The sequence below is a fragment of the Rissa tridactyla genome, chromosome 9 (assembly GCF_028500815.1).
Source record: "Rissa tridactyla isolate bRisTri1 chromosome 9, bRisTri1.patW.cur.20221130, whole genome shotgun sequence".
In the NCBI taxonomy this organism is placed as follows: domain Eukaryota; kingdom Metazoa; phylum Chordata; class Aves; order Charadriiformes; family Laridae; genus Rissa; species Rissa tridactyla.
This window is the reverse complement of record NC_071474.1, coordinates 20,454,469-20,475,844: the sequence shown is the minus strand read 5'-3', so window position 1 is coordinate 20,475,844 and position 21,376 is coordinate 20,454,469. Positions and strand designations below refer to the sequence as shown.

The window sequence follows — 21,376 nt, the reverse complement described above, 5'->3', positions numbered from 1 at the left end:
TGTTTCAGACACAGCTGATGATAAGCTGAAGACCCGAAGGATTCTAGTGTCTGCTATCTTATCTGTATTTATCATGATCAGACTGTAGAAATGACTAAAAGAAATTTGTGCATTTGCAAAACCTGTGAGTTACTAGGATAAGGACTGGGACTCCATTGGTCAATATAATGCCAGTCACCTTACGATGGGCAGTAGACAGGCATCATTTAACTTGGGGAAAGAGCTAAGGTGGGGAGTTAAAAAAAACAATATATGTAGCTAATCTATAGTTTTACTTACTTTGCTTTCTGTTCAGGTAAGAGTAAACTTCAGTAACTCAAAACCAAGGAGGACTATAAAAAGAAATTTTGCATTTGAAGAGGAAATTAGATATCTAAAGTATTGCTACAGTTGCCACATAAATAAAGTCACTGAAGCATTGTTTAATCTTAGTAATACTGATGAAGTTAAAATTATTATATTAATCAATTAAACCAGATAATATTTGCAAAATCACCTTTAAAATTAATTATGATGGGAATAGAGGAAATATGGATATCCAATGCCAGATATAATTGCATAACTGAAGAGAAAGAGTGAGTCCCTTCACAATCAGAATTATTTATAAATTGGTATTAAAAAAAAAAGGCTTGCCTGGCATCATTTCCTTGCCTGTGAACCTTAAAAAGCTACACAAAACCAAGAATGCCCTACAGATGAAAACAATTTCAAATAAATATTCACTTACATATAAGTTATGACATAAGCAATCAGTATTATAATCAGTACAATGCCAAACAGTGCTATTCTAAGGGAGACAGAAGGAGCGGGGGGGAACACATGTCCGTTTTCCAAATTCATAACCACTATAAAAACTTACATTATCAAAGATACTACAATTTACATTAAAATTCTCATCTAAACATGTTACTATTTATTCAGTAATTTAAGCAAATAAAAACTTACCAAGACTTGCTTTATCTTGGCATTACTGTATTAGCCCCGCAGGATGCAGACATATTATGAAACACACTGACAAAACTTTGGTGTAGGAAAACCCCCACCTATTTTAACAGTCCCTACCAGAAATAAAGCTTTTAAGAAAGGTGGCATTGGAACGAATTTAAAGAATTTAAAACCAGTACGTAAAGAACAGGTTTTAATGAAATAATTAAAATGTTGCAAGTTAGTTTTTAACGCTCAGAAAACAGAAAGTATGGAAAGCTGTACATCCTCGCTGCTTACAGTTACATATGGTTCTATAAGCCAGAGAACCTATTAAAGGTAGCTTTCTAAGTTCAGTTTAACAAATGTGTGAAAACTTAATCATCTGCATTTGGTTATACACCATAATAATTTTCAACCCATTCCCTTCAAAAGGCATTCTGCAAATTCCTTCTACCTGTGCTTAAGAACTTAATTCCAAGAAACAAAAAAAGGCAGTAAACGATTAACACGTTTGCAACTAACATACTGTATCAAATTCTTCGTCAAGAATAAAGAAAGCTGAATGTTCCAGTCCATTAGAATACTTGTGCAACTTGCGAACTCATTTAACCGTCTTTCCTTTCCATAGCTGATACAGAGATATTGATATACATGTATCCTTTAGGCATTTTAAGCCTTACCGTATTAAATGTTCATATTAGTATGATAGAATTAATAAGGTTTTAAATTTAGCAGCAAATTACACTGAAAAGATATAAAGGCAAAACATAGCCAGATTGCTATTTTTACTTACATGTTGAATACATGGGAAGTTTAACTGGTATTCTTATTTTAAATTTACTCTGTAGAATCTTTATACTTCTACAACACATTCAAGAGAGCTGATAAAAATTCTCCTTTGCATACTATAGTAAATGGAAATAAGCAACACTACTGTGTAAATACCTGCAAATATTTAATAGTCAATATAATAATTTACATACTAATTCAATAATTGGACTACAGTGATCATCACAAAAAAAATTTAAATCCTTCGATTTCACAGTAGGTGTCAGTGTATGCTTTTCTGACATATCATAAATGCAAGTGCCTCAGAAGGTTCTTTTAATTCCGACCTGATTTAGAAGTAAATAGTAGACTGGCAATAAGCAAACTGACTTCTATGTGTCCTAGGGATGCCAAGCTTTAATATAAACATAATTTTCTCGGTTTTGATTAGTTTTTTTTTACTCTATCAGAAACATGCCTACAAAGAACATGCATGGAAACAGAGCTACTGAAAAACTCTTTAGAACCATATTAGCAGATCCAAAAATATTTTACGCATTTGCACTGCCTATATGTGTAGGTACTATTATACTTGCCCATTTATGAATAACAGGAATAAATAACACAAGTGATCCAATTATTGAAACCAGAAGAAAAGCCCATAAGAACATTCGATCAAGCACCTGAGCAATATATTTCCAGTCTTCAACAACCTAAAAAACAAAGAGCATAAGAGTTAGTCAGTATGTGCAAGAACAGGTAAAAATACAGTACCAAACCCTGCAATTCTTAATCACTTTACAGTACACTTTTTTCCAATCAGGTCCATTTGGTAACCCCCTTTAATAACTTTTTATAATTACACTGTGAGCTAGAACAGGAACAAACGTCCCTTTATGAAGATTGGTAAGCTATTTAGACCAATACTAGGTTTTAATGCAGAAACTGACCCTGACAAGCACTGAACAGAGATGAAACTAGCATGCAGTTTTCTAACATACTGCAGGATTTAGGATTCATGCCACAGCCTCATCATAAAGTGGAATTCCTGGGCAGGAGCTAGAAGAAAAAGCTGGCGGGGGGGAACCAAAAACCAAACCCACAACACACCCCACACCTGAAAAGCCCCCACAAAACCAAAACTACCCAAACCAAACCAAAAAAAAATTTAGCAGTAGACAGCAGCTGTTGTGTTACAAGATCTGAAAGCTGCGAAGGTACCGCTGCACAGAATTACACACTAGGGTGAATACTCACAGTACTTTCAAGACTATTTTCCTGGTTGATAGGATTATTCATATCTATACACAATTTTGCAAATATAGCAGATATAATTGTGAGAGCAAATTAAAATCCTGCCAAATAACTGTCTTTGATTCGAGCTGGGGCTATCCACATTTCCCAAGCCTACTGCTTCCTAAGAGGCAAGGCTACAACAGCACTAGCTGTGCAGTTTGTATTAACAACTTTTGCAATTAAAGCTTGCATTCTCTGGCGCCCAAATAACAAAACACAAGTGAATCCCCAGTCAGCTACATATTAATTTCTGAGGTTTAGAGTAAAAACAACATTACACCTGAGAAACAAAATACTTATCACCTGTCTCGTCACTCACAGTGAAATAGAGTAAGTTCATTAAGAGAAAGAAAACCAACCCTTAATTTATAGGAAATCAGGTATTTAATAGCAAACTATTCTATTTGTGTTGTTGATACAATGCAGGGGTATTAGATGCTGTTTTAACAGTACAGTAGATACATTTATTCAAAATCTAGGCTGGATCCCTTGTGATAATGTCAGAGTCAAGTCCTGAGAAGGTACATTAGAGATATTAGCTTACTCCTAGGCTAGCATCTGCGAACACGCTCTCAGCAACCAGTAACTGCTGAAGACAGTAATTTCTGTATAAATTGAAAGAATCTCAGGCCTTGCCATCAGAAACAGACAGCAGTATCACCACACCACAGAGCAAACTTCTGTATTAGCGTGAAAAGAACATTTAAGCTTCTGATGTTCCAACGGTGCTAGTTTAAAAAGCACGGAAAGAAAACAGATCCATAATGATCTTACTCAAATGGTGTAAATATCCATTAAAGATAGTTCAGAATGCACATGTACAAACTGAAAAAAGCCTTTGACATCTTTTGATATAATTTAGAGACGAATAATAATAAGCCTAGAAGAGAACACTCAAGAAAGCATCGAGACCATGTTTGATCTCAGCATAAAATGACTAACATAAGGCTATAGCTTGTATTTAAACTAATACAAATTAGAGCATTAAAATTGTTTTTATTTGGAATTGAAAGCTGCAAAATAAGGCTTAGCAGCATTTATTCTGAAAATGTAAGGCAAATACACTTTCCAGACAGCCCTCAGGTACAACATTAAAATAAAAAATACCTACTTCTCTCATCATCCAGCACCACTGTAGGGAACAGTTATGGTACATGCTCTCGTAACAGACAAGTATCTCTGAAAATATGTAATTAATAATATGCACTTACTTCTAGAAGTAAGCAAAAGACTTTAAAGAACCCAAGGACTGCATTGTATCAGCCCAGTATCTCTAAGAATTCTCAGTATTGTACCATACTTGTACTTCTTTCCAGTGGAAATCATTACATGGCTTCCAGTCAAGGCCAAGAACTGGAAATCCCAAAGGACGTATTTAATATGCAACTGCATAGTAAACTAGTTCTTAGTTTTCTAATTTCTGGTTTTACAAAATCAGCATAATATGACTAATATACCCACCTCACGAACTTCATTCTCCTTCACAACATGCCTTGTAATATATCGAATAGAATCTAGAGCTGCTTCCAAGGTGTTCCTAGATGATTCTGATCCATTCGTATTTCCTGTTTCCTCCCTCTGAGCAAAGTATCTATCTACATGACTTCTCATGCAGAGCAGCTTGGGAAGTTTGTGAAGAAATATCTTGCGAACCCAAGGTGCCATAGCGTTGTGTGTAGATGAAGAGCGATGATGAATATTGATAGCAAAGACAGTTATCACAATGGACAACGTCACAAATATCATAGTAAACACCAAGTACTCTCCTATAAGTGGGATAACTTTAGAAGACGATGGAATAATCTCTTCAATAACTAGAAGAAAAACAGTCAAAGATACCAGTACTGAAGTGCAAAGCGAAATTTTTTCACCTTCATTTGAAGGAAGATAGAAGACAAGGACAGTTAGAAACGAAAGCCCAATACAAGGAATAATGAGAAACAACGTGTAAAAAAGTGGCAAACGTCTAATTATAAATGAATACGTAACAAAAGGATACCAGCAGCATCCATCAGTCCTATTTCCTTTGCTCCCTGTTGCAGTCACAATTTCCCATTCTCCATTATCAAAAAAGTCTCTTTTGTCAACATCATAATCTTCAAGAATTATATCAACCTGTGAGCCATCGTAAGTCCAAGAACCGAATTTCATAGAGCAATTTTGGAGGTCAAAGGGGAAGAAGGTTACATCAATAGTACAAGAACTTTTGTAGTTTGCTGGTGGAGTCCAAGCAATGGTGCCATCGTATTTTACCACAGTTTTTGTAGATGTTCCCTCAAAACGTCCATCTGCACTAAAAGAGAAGAAATATATGCACACAATTACAAGGGGTGTGTGTTTTTAAACACGAAAATACATTTTGTAATTGTCATTTCAGCTGTTAGCTGTTTATCCCTTCTCCCCCTTCATAGCCAAATTTTATATTGTGTTCAGAGTCAACTTTTTTTTTTGTTAAAACTGAATCTCACACAGGTAAACTGCTTTGGAAGGGTGCAGAATATTTTCAAGTCATGAAAAAATCTGTGCAACTTTCTGTGGTCCCAGTGACTTATGAAAGGACTGTAAAAATCATGACCTTTAACAGCATGACCAAATTCGTGCATTTCTATTGGTAATACCGCATAAATACCTTTCAATTTGGCCAAATCATAATTATTGAAGGAAAAAAGTCACAAAACAGGTAAAATAGTACTGGTGTGCCACCTCCAAACTTGACTTTACAATCACTACAACAGCCTTTTTTCCTGACTCAACAAGTCAAGGAATGTAAAAGCATTGTATATACACCTGAGTTGAGCAGAAAGGTTAATTCCAAAGTTATTGCTTCTGAGGTCTGTTAATTCTCAAAAAAAACCCAACCAAAAAACAACAAAAAGCCTTACAGTTGAGTGTACTTCATTTTAAATCCATGCTGAATATGACTTAGAACAGCATGAAGACCAAGTGCAAGGTCCTCCATCTGGGTCGGCACAATCCCAAGCACCGATATAGGCTGGGCAGTGACTGGCTTGAGAGCAGCCCTGAAGAAAAGGACTTGGGGGTGCTGGTGGATGAGAGGCTCAACATGAGCCGTCAGTGTGCACTAGCAGCCCAGAAAGCCAATCGTATCCTGAGCTGCATCAGGAGAAGTGTGGCCAGCAGGTCGAGGGAGGTGATTCTCCCCCTCTACTCCACTCTTGTGAGATCCCACCTGGAGTACTGCGTCCAATTCTGGAGTCCCTACTACAAGAGAGATATGGATGTACTGGAACGTGTCCAGAGAAGGGCCACGAGCATGATCAGAGGGCTGGAGCACCTCTCCTATGAGGACAGACTGAGAGAGCTGGGGTTGTTCAGTCTGGAGAAAAGAAGGCTCCGAGGAGACCTTGTAGTGGCCTACCAGTATCTTAAGGGGACCTACAAGAAAGCTGGTGAGGGACTTTTTAGGATGTCGGGTATTGGTAGGACTAGAGGGAATGGATTAAAACTAGAGATGGGTCGATTCAGATTGGACGTTAGGAAGAAGTTCTTCACCATGAGGGTGGTGAGACACTGGAACAGGTTGCCCAGAGAGGTGGTGGAAGCCCCATCCCTGGAAGTTTTTAAGGCCAGGCTGGATGGGGTTCTGAGCAACCTGATCTAGTGGGAGGCATCCCTGCCCATGGCAGGGGTGTTGGAACTGGACGATCTTTAAGGTCCCTTCCAACCCTAACAATTCTATGATTCTAAGTAGTTGCTTTCCTCCCATCACTCTACACTATCTGTTTGTGCCCAGCACTGCGCAAGACATTGTTTTCTAATTAAAAGAGTTTACATGAAGAAATGGAAATAAACTTTTCAAAGAGACTAGAAACTTCATACAGAAACAAACCAAAACATTTAAGCATTTAACATGGCAACAAAATCCATTTGCACTCAGAGGCAAATTCTTACACACATTCTTAGCTCTACTAAATGTACATGCATATCTATCCAATGAGCCTCCCAGAAGAAGCTTGTATGATAAAGTAAAGGTATTTCATATGAAAAGGTTAAAATCTTACTTGTCATACAATACAATATCTGGAATCCAAATAGAATCTGATGGGACACGAATAGATGTTATTCCAGCATAGTCTTCAGGATTCCACCTTAATTTTACGTCTATCCATTCCTGTGGATATGAGAGATGTAAAAATGATTATTATTGTGAAGTTGATTTAAGCAGGGCAAGACTGGATGAAAATAGATAAAAAGGGAATTAAAAAAAACCTGGCTTCTAAAATTTGTATACAACAGTGAATTTGCTGAACAGATATCTATTTACCTCATCCAATATTTGTTTTAAGAGCCACTTGACAGTATTTCTGTACAGAACTTAAGATATTAAAATTTTTTTTCAGAGCATGTATACATAAGTAAGAGCTATTGTAGCATATAGACAATTAAATTTGGAAAAAGTTTGTTCTGATTGAGTACCAATGACTTTGGAAGATAATCAGAAACAATTTAAACATTTTCATCACAAAAAAAATAATCATGCTGCAACTCTCACAAGATAGTTGTTCCTATTTCTATAAGCAACACTAAAAATAGCACCATTAAAAGCACAGTAGTACTTCGGTAATTTTATACTTGAACTAAAAGCTCAAGAGTTAAAATTCAAGTTTCTAAGAATTCACCATCACATAGAATTACAAATGTATATTCAGGTCCATTCTCATTTTATTTGAACTGGTTCAATTGCGACGAGTTCTGCAGAAACTATTAAGAGGGCACAAAGTGTTATCATCAACATATTGCCTTCTCATACTTGCTGAGTAGCCTCAAAGTTTTCCTGAAATGAAAAACAAACAAACAAACTTTGCCTGAAGCTACAGTTCCTGGAAAAGAAGGGAGTGGGAAACAACAGGAAGAAAAAGAAAAGAAAAAAAAAAAAAAAGCAAAGGAAGTAGCCAAAACAAAAGTAATTTAGTAAGCTAGTAAGTATAATCAGGGTCTGCAAACATTCTTCTAAATTAAATTAAGAATGATTTGTGAGCAGAATTTCCCAAGTTAATAGTGGCCATTAAGTTCAACACTGGACTCTGATTATTATAAAGCTTGAGGCTTTCTCCTGACCATAAATAAATATTCTTAAGAGGAAAAAATAGCTCTTTATAGCAAGCATATACAATTTTGAACCTGAAATTCTTCAGTGATATTTATCCAATAATCTCAATATCCGACAAGAGAAAGCTCTTATAACTACTATACAAAAGACTACACAAACCCATACTTTTCTTAATACAGTTTTTCAAAGAAAACTTACCTACTGAAGCAGTAAATTTTATGGTTGGATACATGCACCTTGGTATATTAAATGGCCATGCAATACCATATCAGATGTTTTTTAATTGGGTAAATTTAACCTTACCTTTTGTTTGCAGGTTGGGTTTGGTTTTTTAAGAGTTTTGTAACAATTAATCCTTTAAAGCATTTCCAGGGACATTTATTAAAGATACTATCTAAAATAAAAATTCATGCAACAACTAAGTTTTTTTGAAAATACAATTAATTAGAAAAGTTTCTTCCTACTTTTGACTTGCAGTTATGAAGCTTCAGAGTTTTTCATCAATATTTTACACATACCTGTTTCAACCAGACATTCGTCGTCATCAATTGATTCTTCTCATCCTATAAAAATAAAGCATATTTAATGAAAAAAGATCTGCACAGTACATTCATAGTAACTAGCTGCTTTAGTTCACAGAGGCCTGTAATTTAAAATACAAAATACACTTCTAAAAGCATTTCTGTCCCTGATAACTATGTTTACATGAGAACTATTTAACTGTATTTTATTTGACTGAATCTTATGCAGTCTTACTGTTTCTCTATGGAAACATAAAGGAACAGTCAACATGCAGAAGAAACACTCATATCTATAAACAGTGAATTCAATTTGAAAAGAATATTCTGAAGAGAATAAGTATCAGGGGAAAAAAATTAATCTGGTTGATCTCTTTTACATCACAGGTAATGCAAAGAGATAATCTTCATTACTATGGAAGTCACATAGTTGAAGGCTTAGAGGCTTTTTTTGCTGCTTAAGGTGGGAGGAAGAACAGTATTTGCAAGTGTTCCTGAATTTTACAGAAATGAGACTGATAAATTTTAAAAACACGTAGTTTTCCCATTGAATAAATAAATGAAAACACAATTCCCTAGGCTTAAGAATTTCACTCTTTATTTTTTCTGAAAAGTCCACTAAACTTAAGAGCCATTCGTCTTCTCAACCTCTTCACAATCACTTCTTCATGCCCCCATCTACAATGCATTTTTTTTATTACAGTGGTAATAACTTCAGAGGTTTCATCTACTGTGTTTAAACTAAAATATGCACAATTATTTCATATGACATTATGTTTCAGAATTTTAAGAACTAAGGGAAAAAAACCAAAATTATTTACTATACATACCACATCTACTAGCTGAGAGATCGCAAGGCCAAACTTTATTTTTATTGTGTCATTCAAGCGTTCCACTGGACGAACCCATCTTTGATAGTCATCAAATAAATATTTAAATAATCGATCTTCACTTTTAGCAATAAAAGAAGGTTCAGATATACCTATATAAAAAAAAAGTAATTTATTAACATTGATTTAAATTAATAGTGTCCATATGCATTCCTGTGTCCAAAGAGCTAAAGCTATGTTTATGCAGAGTTAAATTTCTCCTCTTATCCCCTTTTCCCCGGAAGCATGGCCAAGGTCTCGAAAGAAGAATTTTATAAAATTATGTGGTTTTATTAGCATCTTCATACCACTATCACACTTTTAAAATCTATGACTCAAGAACATTAAGATAATTCTTAAAGCAATAATAAAGGCAAAATGCACTTATATAATTTACCTGGTGCCATGCAATTAGGGAACTCTTCCAGAACAGAAGGGTTATCTATGAGGGACTGAAGTTATATCATTCTAGAACAAGGTGGTTTTTAAAAAACCTACATCTACACTATACAGGTCTCTAGTATATTGCCTAACCTGCGCTCCAGTTTGAAACATCAGTCTCTTCATGTTTTATACATTATTTCTTCTAATGTTTGGTCACATCTGTGATATATAAGCTTTGCAGTACTCGTAGAGCACTCTTCCCCCCACGCTATTTTGTATCTTAAGCACGTGTGTCTATCTATTTACCAGTCTATCCTCTACCTAGTTTAATGTTATATTGACTGGAAGACACCTTTCTAGTTAAGTAATAGTATACATTCAGTTACTACTTTTTCATAGTTCTCAAGGAGTCATTTCAATGCCTGGAGACTGACTGACCTGGAACAGCCAAAAATCTTTGTATAGCTTACAAGAAGTGGAAACTAAATGTCTTTTTTTGTCTCCTGAGAGAATGGAATACATGCCAGTGCTTTGGGGAAAAAAAAAAAAAAAAAAAAAAAGTACTGTAGCTGCAGAAACTGCAGGCAGAAAGCAGCCCGGATTTTAAACGAGATATATAAGCTGTCCTAAAGGACTTCACCAAGCAACCGCTGTCCTTTATCTTTGGGAATCCACAAAAAATTAGGTTTTTTTACCAATCCAGTCTCACCTAAAGTGTATCAGTAGAAACCCTGCTACCCAAAAAAAGACAAAGTTTAAGGTTTCTCTGTTATGAGAGCACATGCAAAAAAATTATATACCCTAAATAACATGAGAATGACAAACGTCGGGAAGATACAGAGAGAAGGGAGGAAAAAAAGGCAAGATCAGTGTCTAGCTAAGTAACTTGAGTAAGAACAGCTTTCAAAGGCAGTGTGAAAGACCAGAAGGCAGCCATCACCGCAAGAAGCAGCACAAGCTACACGCATCACCTTGAAAGGAATGGCTCCAAAAGGGGCTCCAATTCCCCAAGAGAAGTCAGAGCAACCACCGCAAGACATGAACATATGCTCTAGACAAAGATTTTTACTAGCCACTGATGAGATTTAAACTGACTGAAACTACTGGTGAAAAAAGGTCTAACAATTATTATAGTCAGTTTAAGGGACAGACTAAACCAAAGAAAGATGTACACAACCATCTCTCTTTAATGCAGATTTAAAATATTATGCCATTACATAAATGTATGGCATGACCTCTCTAGAAATGATGTGTTCGCTAACAGCATCCATCTAAAAAAAGATATATCAGAAGCAGAAAAGCACCAGAGAATGTCATAAACAGATTAAAACCAGAGACAGTCATCCATACAAGGAGAGATTTAAAAGATTAACATTATTTTGTTTGGAGGGGAGGTAAATTTAGTGACCGTAACAGAAGTAGACAGAAGTAGTGAATGATACGTGCAGAAAAAAGACTGATGGTATTTAACCTTTCTCATAAAAGAAGGTAAAGGAAACAAAAACATCAATTAAAGGCAGTATAAACAATTTCTATTTGAAGTTCATTACCATCAACGTTGGGTAAATCAGAGATTATTAGACATCAAAGAGGGCTAAAAGTTTAGTATTACCTGGGATTACTAAATTGGCAGTTATGTCAGGTAGCATCATACTTACTTAGGGTATCAGTTCTCATTTTAACACAACTTGTCAAATCTACCTCGGAACTTGATCAACAGTTTGATGGCTTGCATCGTTGCAGAGACTTGACTAACACCATTTAAGCCATTAATTTAGATGGACCTAAGCTAGTTTTATGTGACTGCAACCACTGCAGCCTAGACAACTAAGGCAAGTTTTTATCTTCCCTCCCATTCACCAACTTTTCTGACAGCAGCTGCTTTCTGCTGCGCTGCAGAAGGCTGCATTTAAAGATCCTTCTGACAAAACACCGAAGCACTGCAGAGCCCAACCACAAGAGAATTCCCTGCCTTCTGCACAGCAGGTTTGGGGCAGTTCAGTAGAACTACTGTTATGAATACTAACTGCATTTTCTCTGAAATTTAATTGTAGGAGCAAAAGCGGAATGTAGCTTAAGGAACAGGATCAAAGCGGGAGCAGCAGGACTCCTTTTCCCTCCAAACCCTTCCATATACTAACATGCTGCAGAACAGTTCTTATTGCAGGCCTGTCATGAATTAAATCACCTGGCAACTAGGACCACGCAGCAGTTCACTCATTTCCACCCCCTGGTAGGACAGGAAGAAGGAGGAGAAAAGGCAGGGAAAAAAACCCTTGTGAGTTGAGATAAAGACAGTTTAATAGAACAGTAACGGCAGAAAAAAAAAGTAATTGTAATAATGGTAAAAGTATGTACAAAATAATGTGATGTTATACAGTTGCTCTCACCACCCAGTGATCGGTTGCCCAGCCCATCCCGAGCAGTGATCGCAGATTCCTGCTCCCCGACCAAACCCCATTTCTATACTGAGCATGACGTTTATGGTATGGAATATTCCTTTGGCCAGCTTCTCCCTGCTTACTCTCCCTCTCTGCTTCTATGGGAAGCTGAAGAAGTCCTTGACTTAATACAAACATTACTTAGCAACAACTAAACCAATATGTGTTATCAACATTATGCTCATACTAAATCCGCAACACAGCAGCTACTAGGAAGAAAATTAACTCTATCCCAGCTGAAACCAGTACAAGGACAAATCAGCACTTGGGTTTTAAGACAGTTCGCCCTTCTGTTTCAAAACACAAATCTATCTATTTACAATGTATTTCATTCATTCACAAACACTTAGCAACCAATTGTTTAACGAGATGTATTATTTGTACACAATTTAACATCTTTCCATTTCAAGACTGTTGACATGCGGGTTGCATAACGGCAAAGAACTGATGGCAGCTTGCATTGTACCACTGAGCATATCTCAGATGGATACATGAAAATACACTGGAGAATAAGAATTGCTGCCAAAAAGGATCCAGCAACAGAATGTTACACACACACAACCCACCTTCACAGCTTATTAGGTTGAAATACATTTATTTTAATTGAGACCTTAGCTTCAGTGTATCCTCATTAGCCAAGGAATTTTTCTTATTTGTAACTGTACATAATTTGGAAAGTCCTGCTTTTGACAGACCAAAAGAACACTTCCTGAAGACACAACTTAATTTATTTCTATATTCCTATTTCCTGAATTATGAATGGTTTTGTGTATATTTCAGCCTAATGTTACAAAAATCAAGTATTTATGAATTAGCTTTAATTACATTTCCCTTTTACAGTTACAACTCTCAGCGGAATTTTTTGTACAATTTGAGAATGACTACGCAGCTGGGTATTCTCTCTCCATTAATTGACCTTGAAGCAATGCAGAGGCAAAGTTGCACTTTCACCATTTCTGTGTTCCTGTAAGATGACCTCTTGCACAGCAATACAGCATCTTCAGGGTACATGCTGTTTCCAGATTAAGCTTCTCTTAAAGCAAAGTATCTTCTCTGCTATGCTAAATGGGGACATGTTCCTTTACCACTTCTATATACTTACAGAATTTTTTTCAAACATTTTATGCTCAGACCTAAGTACACTCACTGATTTATTAAGATGACTGTATTTACTAACAATAATATAGTTCAACTAATTTTTTTCCTTCTTTTTTTCTATCACAGAAACATCCACACTTTTTCCTATTTCTAGATTATTCAGTTTATTAATAAACTGGGGCATACTGGTCTATAAAAGACAGCCTATATGAAGGAGAACTCCATGAGGAAGCTGGAGATGGTAACAATATATTAAGAGTCAGCAAAAATAAAATAAAAAACCACCCCTACCTTTCCATACTTTATTTAATAGGACCACACAGCTCACTTGTTATACACACTGCGTATGTTTAATTTCTCTTTTCCATGTGTCTGTATGCTTTTAAGATTATAACAAAGGGTGTAATTCTTAGTGACTTATTGGTGTTAACACCATTAAGAAAAAAACATAAACTGGTGCCAAGCAGAAAAAAGTTACGGAAGAGTGGAAAAGAAGTAAAATACAGTTAGTGGCTTAAGGCACCAGACCAGGTATAATGGTTGGAGAAAAGCAGAAAGAGGTTAAAACGTATGACTAGCAAGATTAACAAACAAGCAACCTGGAATACAAGTCTCATACTAAATCAGATGGTAAGAGATTATGGAAGCACTCACCCCTGCTACTAGCTCACTGTACTAAAAAAAAACCATCGAAGATTTGTAGCCTTTGAAGGGCAATTCTAAGCACGCTTGTATTTGTGTGGCTTTATTTTTGTTGAGGTCAGGTAACTTCTGTGGTCTAAATCAAAGGTATACTGTTCAGTGATAAAACCCCAAAACAAACGTTTACTTTATTATTGACGTCTGAAACTCTTCTCTGCTCACTCCCTCTCAACATGATTCCATGTTCAGCAAAAAACATGTAAATCACATGACAAAATGCTGAACGACCAAAGTTTGAATTCTGCAAAAAGGAGACAAACATTTATGTACAAAGCAGACTAATGATTTTTTTAACTTTGAAGTAGTTAGAGCACACTTTTAACCAAATAGTAAGTAGAAATTCTAATTAAACACTTGATCTTGGACACAACTGTATTTTAAAATTCAGTCCTAAACATTTAACAAACTTCTTTTATTAACATACTTTGGAAGAGCTATTTAGAAAAGAAGAGGAAGTATTACATGGGTCTCAGTTTCATGAATAGCATGACAAAATACGTACATGTCTATTCATTTTGTTAACATCCTCAAGTCAAAATTTCACTCGTGCTGCTAATAGCAGACTTTTTAAATGCTTCAGACAAACTACAAAAATGTTATTCTTTTGTAAAATCTGTCTTTTTACTTCATTTCTTATTGTATCATTATGGGATGAAACATCTTAGCATCTTAATATGATTTAGCAGCAGTACTCTTTTTATAAAAATTACCAGTTAAATATTTCATATTATAGCTATACCTCATATCTTTTCATAATTTTTTTGTTTGGTTGGTTTTAAATGAGAGAACATCACAGTCCACGTTTCTCCAAAGAACAGACTTTTTGTGAACTCTATGTTCCTCTGCACTTCCTTAGGTAAAGTGTCTAAGAACCACATTGGGATTGCAGGTATAACACTGGTCCTTATACTTTAAACAATGTAGTTCAAAGCATTTCCTAATCAATATAATTGAGTGTTAATGATTTCAGGTTTTCTTTGGATCGCTACTTGGTGCATTTTCAAGAGGTCCATGGGAGAAGGGCAAGGGTCACTTTTTAGAAGCCTAATGTTAAGATGTAGATTCAGAAGTCATATATATTACTACTGCAGATTTATAATCACATACCACTTTTTCATATAATGAAAAAGAACACTACTATGGACAATAAACATGGCAAAATATCCTTACTTTGTAGTTAACATTAGATTCTTTAACAGTGTACTGTCATAACATACAGAATGTTATCAATAAATCTAACTACTACAAACTACAATACAACTAATACTTTGCCTACAAACCAGGGAGGTGAATGAATACATACAGTACACCTACCTTTAGTACACTATTAAGATGATCCTGTTTTTTTTTTTAAATAATATATTTTACCTAATTTATAACAAACGAAACACTTTGATGTCTAGAAGCACAATGGTAACTGTCTAAAACTTACTCTAAGAATTGTTCAGCGACCATTTTGAGACCAAAAAAAAAAAAAAAGTTTTCCATCTTTCCTACAAACTAACTTATTCTACAGTAAGCATCAGTGCTTTTCCTCCTTAAAGTTTACAATTTTTCTCCAAACAAATCCAGTAACATCACAATATGTAGCTGGTGACAATTCTAACTGCAAGTCATTTTTATACTGCAGCAGACAGGGAAAAGTAGAACAAGATCGTGTCCAATATTAACTACACAGATCTCTGACTCAGCCTCCCTTTACATTTTAAAGGATCTCCTACCACTACTTCATTAGGCAGAAAAGATACATAATATATTAAATGACATATAAAATGGAAGTTTTACTTCTGTACTGATTCCACCCTCCCTTTAAAAGGGCCATGAGCGATACCTCCTGTATGGTCTTCAATTTTTTTGCTTACTTTTCCTTCTATACTTTAGCAATTGCCAAGAATCCAATCACTAACACCCAAGTGTTTAGTTAACAGTAAGCATTTAGAAAGATCAAAATCATATTTACTAGAATGTCTGTAAGTCAAAGCAGGATTACTAACTCCATTCAATTTATTGAACAAAAGTCAGAAAAGCCAGTTATTACATTCTGTACTTCCTACAAGTGTTTTTTTTCTCATTTAAAAAATTAAGCCAAAGCCCATCACTACACCTACATGGAAAAGGTGCCCGTTATTGACCATTTCTTGTTAATGTTTTTTTTTTGCAAATTTGGTTTGCTTTCTTTTGTTCAGAGGTTGTCTTGGGCTTTCAAAGGTTGAGATATAAGAGTGACAGCCTTGTATTTCTATCACTGTGTATTAATACATGCCTGGCAGCTGCCAGCTGCTGCAGGAACTTTTACAATTTTTTGTTTCTCCAGGGCTTTCAAGTTATTAGAAGGATTGCTGCCTTTTCTCTTACCCAGCACATCACTCTCCTGCCAACCAGTAGCAAAATGAAATGATGTATTGTGGACATGAAAACCATCAAGGATTTTAAACTGCAATATTGCTTAACATTTACTAATATGAACAGAGGTACAAGAGCTGCACATAGAAAGCAGGGAAGTTGTTTCTTACATTCAACTCAAATTTAAAAGATTAAAGTTTCTGGCTTGATAACTGGAAAGTAGAATTAAACTATCCCTTAATAGCTTAGCATGAAGGGACAATTGAGGCCCATATTAATGAATATATTTACGAGTTTTATTAATAACAGTGTAATATACTGCCATGTAGTTTGTAACTAATCAAGAAACAGATATGAGCAACTACGGATTGACTGTGAGTCTTAGATTGAGAGCTAACTGGAACAGAAATCATTTATTTCAGAATACAACTGCTATGGATTCTATGGTAAACACATGCAATATGCCAAAGAGCTTCCAGAACTCTATAGTGAAGCTATTGTCAGCAGTAGCCTCCTGATTAAGAGTCACATGCAGCACTACCGTTACAGGTCTGTGGCATGGCACAGCATTTCCTTGCGAGTTCACCGACACTAACATTTTCCAGTTTTCAGCAGACAGAACTGTGATCCTTTTCCCTGCCCAACAGCTGGGGCACATGAAAAGCCTGCCTCACATCAGCCTGCCTCAGGGTAAAAATTCTGGTCACTCTGAAGCCAGGGGGACTTTTTCTGTAACAGGATCCAGGATTTTTTCATCTCTCTTTATACCACTTCTAACCATTGCGTCCTTTTCACCGACTGTTGACCTGTCAGTAAGGACTGAAAATGGAATGCGAAGACAGCACTGAGAAATGCTGAATGCAAGCAGCAAAACCCATGTACACAAGTGTGGATAGTGCAAGGAGTAAAAGAAAGAACAAACATGTAGAATCTTAAAAGTATTTTTTAAGTATTTATTCATATAGACTTAGAGGGTATGCATCATGGAAGTAAACACAAATCCACCATGTATATAAATAAGACCTTCATGCAAATAAGACACAGGCCTTGGGCTTCTCACAAGTTGTCAGTGCAGCCCTGGGTGCTGCAGAAGTTGCACACTGGCATCAACCTTCTGCCACAGTAGCATTTTGCTCACGTAGCTCAATTCCAGTCTCGAATACACTGGAACATACAATCCTACAGCTCACAGAAATCAGAAACTCTGCTCAAAAACAGACGCAGCGTAGGAGATTTCAGAATATACACTATCATACAGAACTCAGGTTTTACCATTCTGAAAAGTGGGAAAGTATGCAAGTACTTCCTTCCGCAGTTCCTTCTACAAACCAACACAGACATTTCTTCACAAATCAATGCTCTTGTTTTTCTTCCTAGGAATCTCTAAAGAAAGCACAAAATATTTTAAGAGAAAAATCACAAGAAACCTATCAAGCAGGAAGGTTTGCAGCTTCCTCTTGGGCAAGGAGAAGGATCTGATCAGTCAAGCCAAGTGGAAAATGTTCCAGTGTACGAACTCTCAAGGAAACACTGTCACAGGTCTGCAGCATGGCCCGGCAGTGCTATAGGTGGTTTTAATCTCAATTCAATTTGTGCATTCAAGTCTCACCTGTTAGCTTAAGAGTCAGAGCAAAGAACAAAACTTAAAAAACTTGATTGTATTTTAGATCAGCATGTATTTTGTCTAGTCAAATCAGAGCTATCCAGGATGAAGGGTTAGTTCACCTCTGCACAGCTAAAGGAAACACCAAATTCATTTGCAAGCATTCTTAAAGGATCATAAAAACAAAGTCACATCCATAATTCACTTCTACCCACATGCAGAGAAATACCTCTAAGATAATTTTAACTGTATGTACACAACACTGATTTAGGTTATTATTTTCGTTTGACCTATATTGTAATAATAGGTAGCTATAATGTTTTTCATTTTCTTACTAGCAAATTTCATTTTATTTGGGAGCAAACAAATTGTAAAAAGAAAATTTTATCCTCACTATATACAATCAGTATCAGCTCTCAGTGAAGTCAAAATGGTTGGTTTGTGACAAAAGGCAAAATTTGTCTTAACCTGATTACAATTCCATAGTCATATATACCACATAATGTAACACAATTTCACATAGTAATATATTCTGCCATGATGAAAAACACTACTCTTCCAAATACAGAGACCAAGAACAATCTTTTCAACCACATTTAGCAATAACAGACTGAGTTTTTGTATGCTGAATTAAAACGAAGACATCGATACCATATACTTTCCTTAAACCATACTTACGACCATTTTTTCAATGTTGGGCTAATATTAAAAAAGCCAATTTTATTTTTCTGCTTGTAAATGTTGCAGTTATGACTTCAAGATGTTTTGCAAAACTCTTAGCAAGGTACCCATAAATTATGTAAAAGCAATGCTTTGAAAAAGCTATTTCTAAACAATTCTTTGAAGGAGCATTGATTTTGCTCCTTTAATCTTTGTGTAATTTTATAAACACTTTAGCTTCACATGCTATTTTACATCATTCAACTCTGAAAGTTACATCCTGATTGAATTAGCAGACTGACTCTTTTGAAGTCTAAGAAATAATGCATGACCAAACTAAAAAGAATTCTGTTATAAAATCTTAAGAGGGACATTTTCATGTGCAGCCAGATCCATATGCGATATTGCAATTATTACAATGTATTCTGTAAATTTACCTCCATACCAGCTGCAAACGCAAAGAGCATGCACCACAAATCTACAATTGCACATCGTCTGAGAAAGTGAACGGAGGAAAAATTGAAAGCTAAGACGCTTCAAAGCGTTATATATTCACTTGAAAAGCGTAACAACTGCATAATGAAGCGTGTGGTAGTCAAGACTGATACGCACCCGAAAAGCCGGTGGCAAAAGCATTTTTCCCCTCATGTGTGACAGGGGCAGCCCCTTTGACCACGGTCTCGCTAGGTCGCGTTGATTTTTTTTAAAAAAAAACTAGACGAAGTCCTTCAATCCCTACCTCAGCACTCCTCAGCGACCGCCAGAACCCCGCCTCACCCTGGGATCAGCCTTATTTTACCCTCCTCTTGGCAAAAGTTGATGGGGGGGGAAACGAAGCCTGATGCGCGACCGCCTGAACCCCGCCAGCGTTTTCCCCCGCTCGCAAAAAACCGCCTCATTTTACCACACGAAAGGCGCTCCCGCCACCCCCAGTCGCCCAGCGGACCCCCTGGGCTCCGGTACAACCTTCCCCCTTCCCCGGCGGCGAGCCCGCCACCCACTCCTCCCCAGCGGCTCCCCCCGCTGGCCCTCACCCGCACGGGGCCGCCCCCCAGGTGCCTTACCCGCGTACGGGGCGCGGGCGGCGGAGCCAGCTCTGGGCTGGGCGAGAAAGGGCGCGAAGAGGCAGGTGAGGAGGAGGAAGGGGCGGCCGCAGCGCGACCAGGCTCCGAGCTCAGCCATGGCTCGGGCACGGCCCCCCGCTGCCTCGGAGCCTCGGAGCCCCGCAGCGCGGACGGGGCGCGCGGACGGGGCGGCGCTGGCCACGCCCCGCCGGGCAGCCGTGAAGGGGCGCGAGGCGGGGGCGGCGGGGGGGAGAGGAGCGCGCGGCGGGAGCTGTTAAGGCGGTTGGGGGCGGCGGGAGTCGTTAGAACGGTTCAGGGGGAGGGGACCGCCTCCGCGAGGCGTCGTCCCGCGTCGTTTAACCTGGCGGCGGCCCCGTGCTGTCCGGACCACCCCGCCGCGCTGCCAGCCTCGGGCGGGTAACGGCCGTCGCCTCCCCCTCGTGGTTGGCCGGAGAGGGTCCCCCTGAGGGAGGCAGGAGCTCCCGCGGTGGGGGAGCTGTAGCCGGCACCCCTCGGGCACCGTCCCGCCGCTTCCACGGTGACACACACCGCTCCTCCGGAGGCGCAGGTGCTGCCCAGGTAGGCGGGGACCCCGGCCGCCGCCCCTGCCTCCCCGGCGGGCGGCCGGCCGGGCCTCACGTAAGGTGTAACCCTTAAATAGGGACGGTCAATCCCCCTGCAGCAACGTGCGTTTCTTTTAAGGCATGTTTTGGGGAGGGTATAAGCTTAAGTGGATTTTAGCGAAAAGGAAAAGAGTAAACAAACGAATTTTTAACTTCCATTCCATATGAAATACTCAGTAGGTTGGGTGGTTTTTTTTTTTTTCAAAGCTTCTAAATCAGAATGTTTTGGAACTTCTAATCAAAACCAGATAAACAGATGCAAGCTAAAAAGACCTAGGATACTTCCATCTTTTTGTATATTATAGATATATAACATACCTAATGAATACTCTGTACAAAACCCCACCTTTTTGTCTATATCAGGTAAGTAAAAAGCTGTTACAAAAGACAACTTTAAATGCACCAACTGTGAAATATAATTAGCGATTTTTCCTAAATCATCCTAACAGAAATATACAGCATACACATTGCCACGGAAAATAGAAGGAGCTGGTATTAATGCATTTTTCACATGTAAGGTAACATTTAAGCTTTTTACAGAGAGAAAAGATTTGGAAAGAAGGGCTAAATGGTTTTACACAGTGTTAATCAGGTGCTAGATACCAGGTTCCTCAGAAAAACCGACCTTATTCAAATCAATTTTAGCAACTTTGTACCTTCCTAAAATGAGCATTACCCAAAGTAGGAATTTCATTAAGCACATTGTCAATTGTCAAAATTCTTTTGTATCAAGTGTTCATTTTATAGAAAAATAGTGCATCTCTGTGTAAATCATGAATCTTTTCAATGACTAAAGCAGAGTACTTAAGCATTTTAATCTCTTTCTTAATTTTTAAACTCGTGTTTTTCCATATTATCTTCTCCTGCAGCCATATTTAGGTTGTGCATGTCTCTGCAAGGGATAATGCAGTCAGTACAAGCCATCTGAAAAAAGGCTGCTTACACGGTAGTTTATTCCAGCACACTGCGTGTGACATGCTGTATTGATTTGAATGCTCTGCAGTAAATA

General features: G+C 37.5%; 1 protein-coding gene across 1 annotated transcript; it reads right to left on the bottom strand.

Annotated features, from left to right (window-relative positions):
* Positions 1-2,246: 2,246 nt before the first annotated feature.
* Positions 2,247-19,862, bottom strand: CHRNA5 (cholinergic receptor nicotinic alpha 5 subunit). Its single transcript, XM_054215018.1, has 6 exons — positions 19,745-19,862; positions 9,411-9,562; positions 8,581-8,625; positions 7,014-7,123; positions 4,453-5,284; positions 2,247-2,408 (listed from the first exon to the last, which is right to left on the bottom strand). The coding sequence occupies exons 1-6, from the start codon at positions 19,860-19,862 to the stop codon at positions 2,247-2,249; spliced, it is 1,419 nt and encodes a 472-aa protein (XP_054070993.1).
* Positions 19,863-21,376: the final 1,514 nt, after the last annotated feature.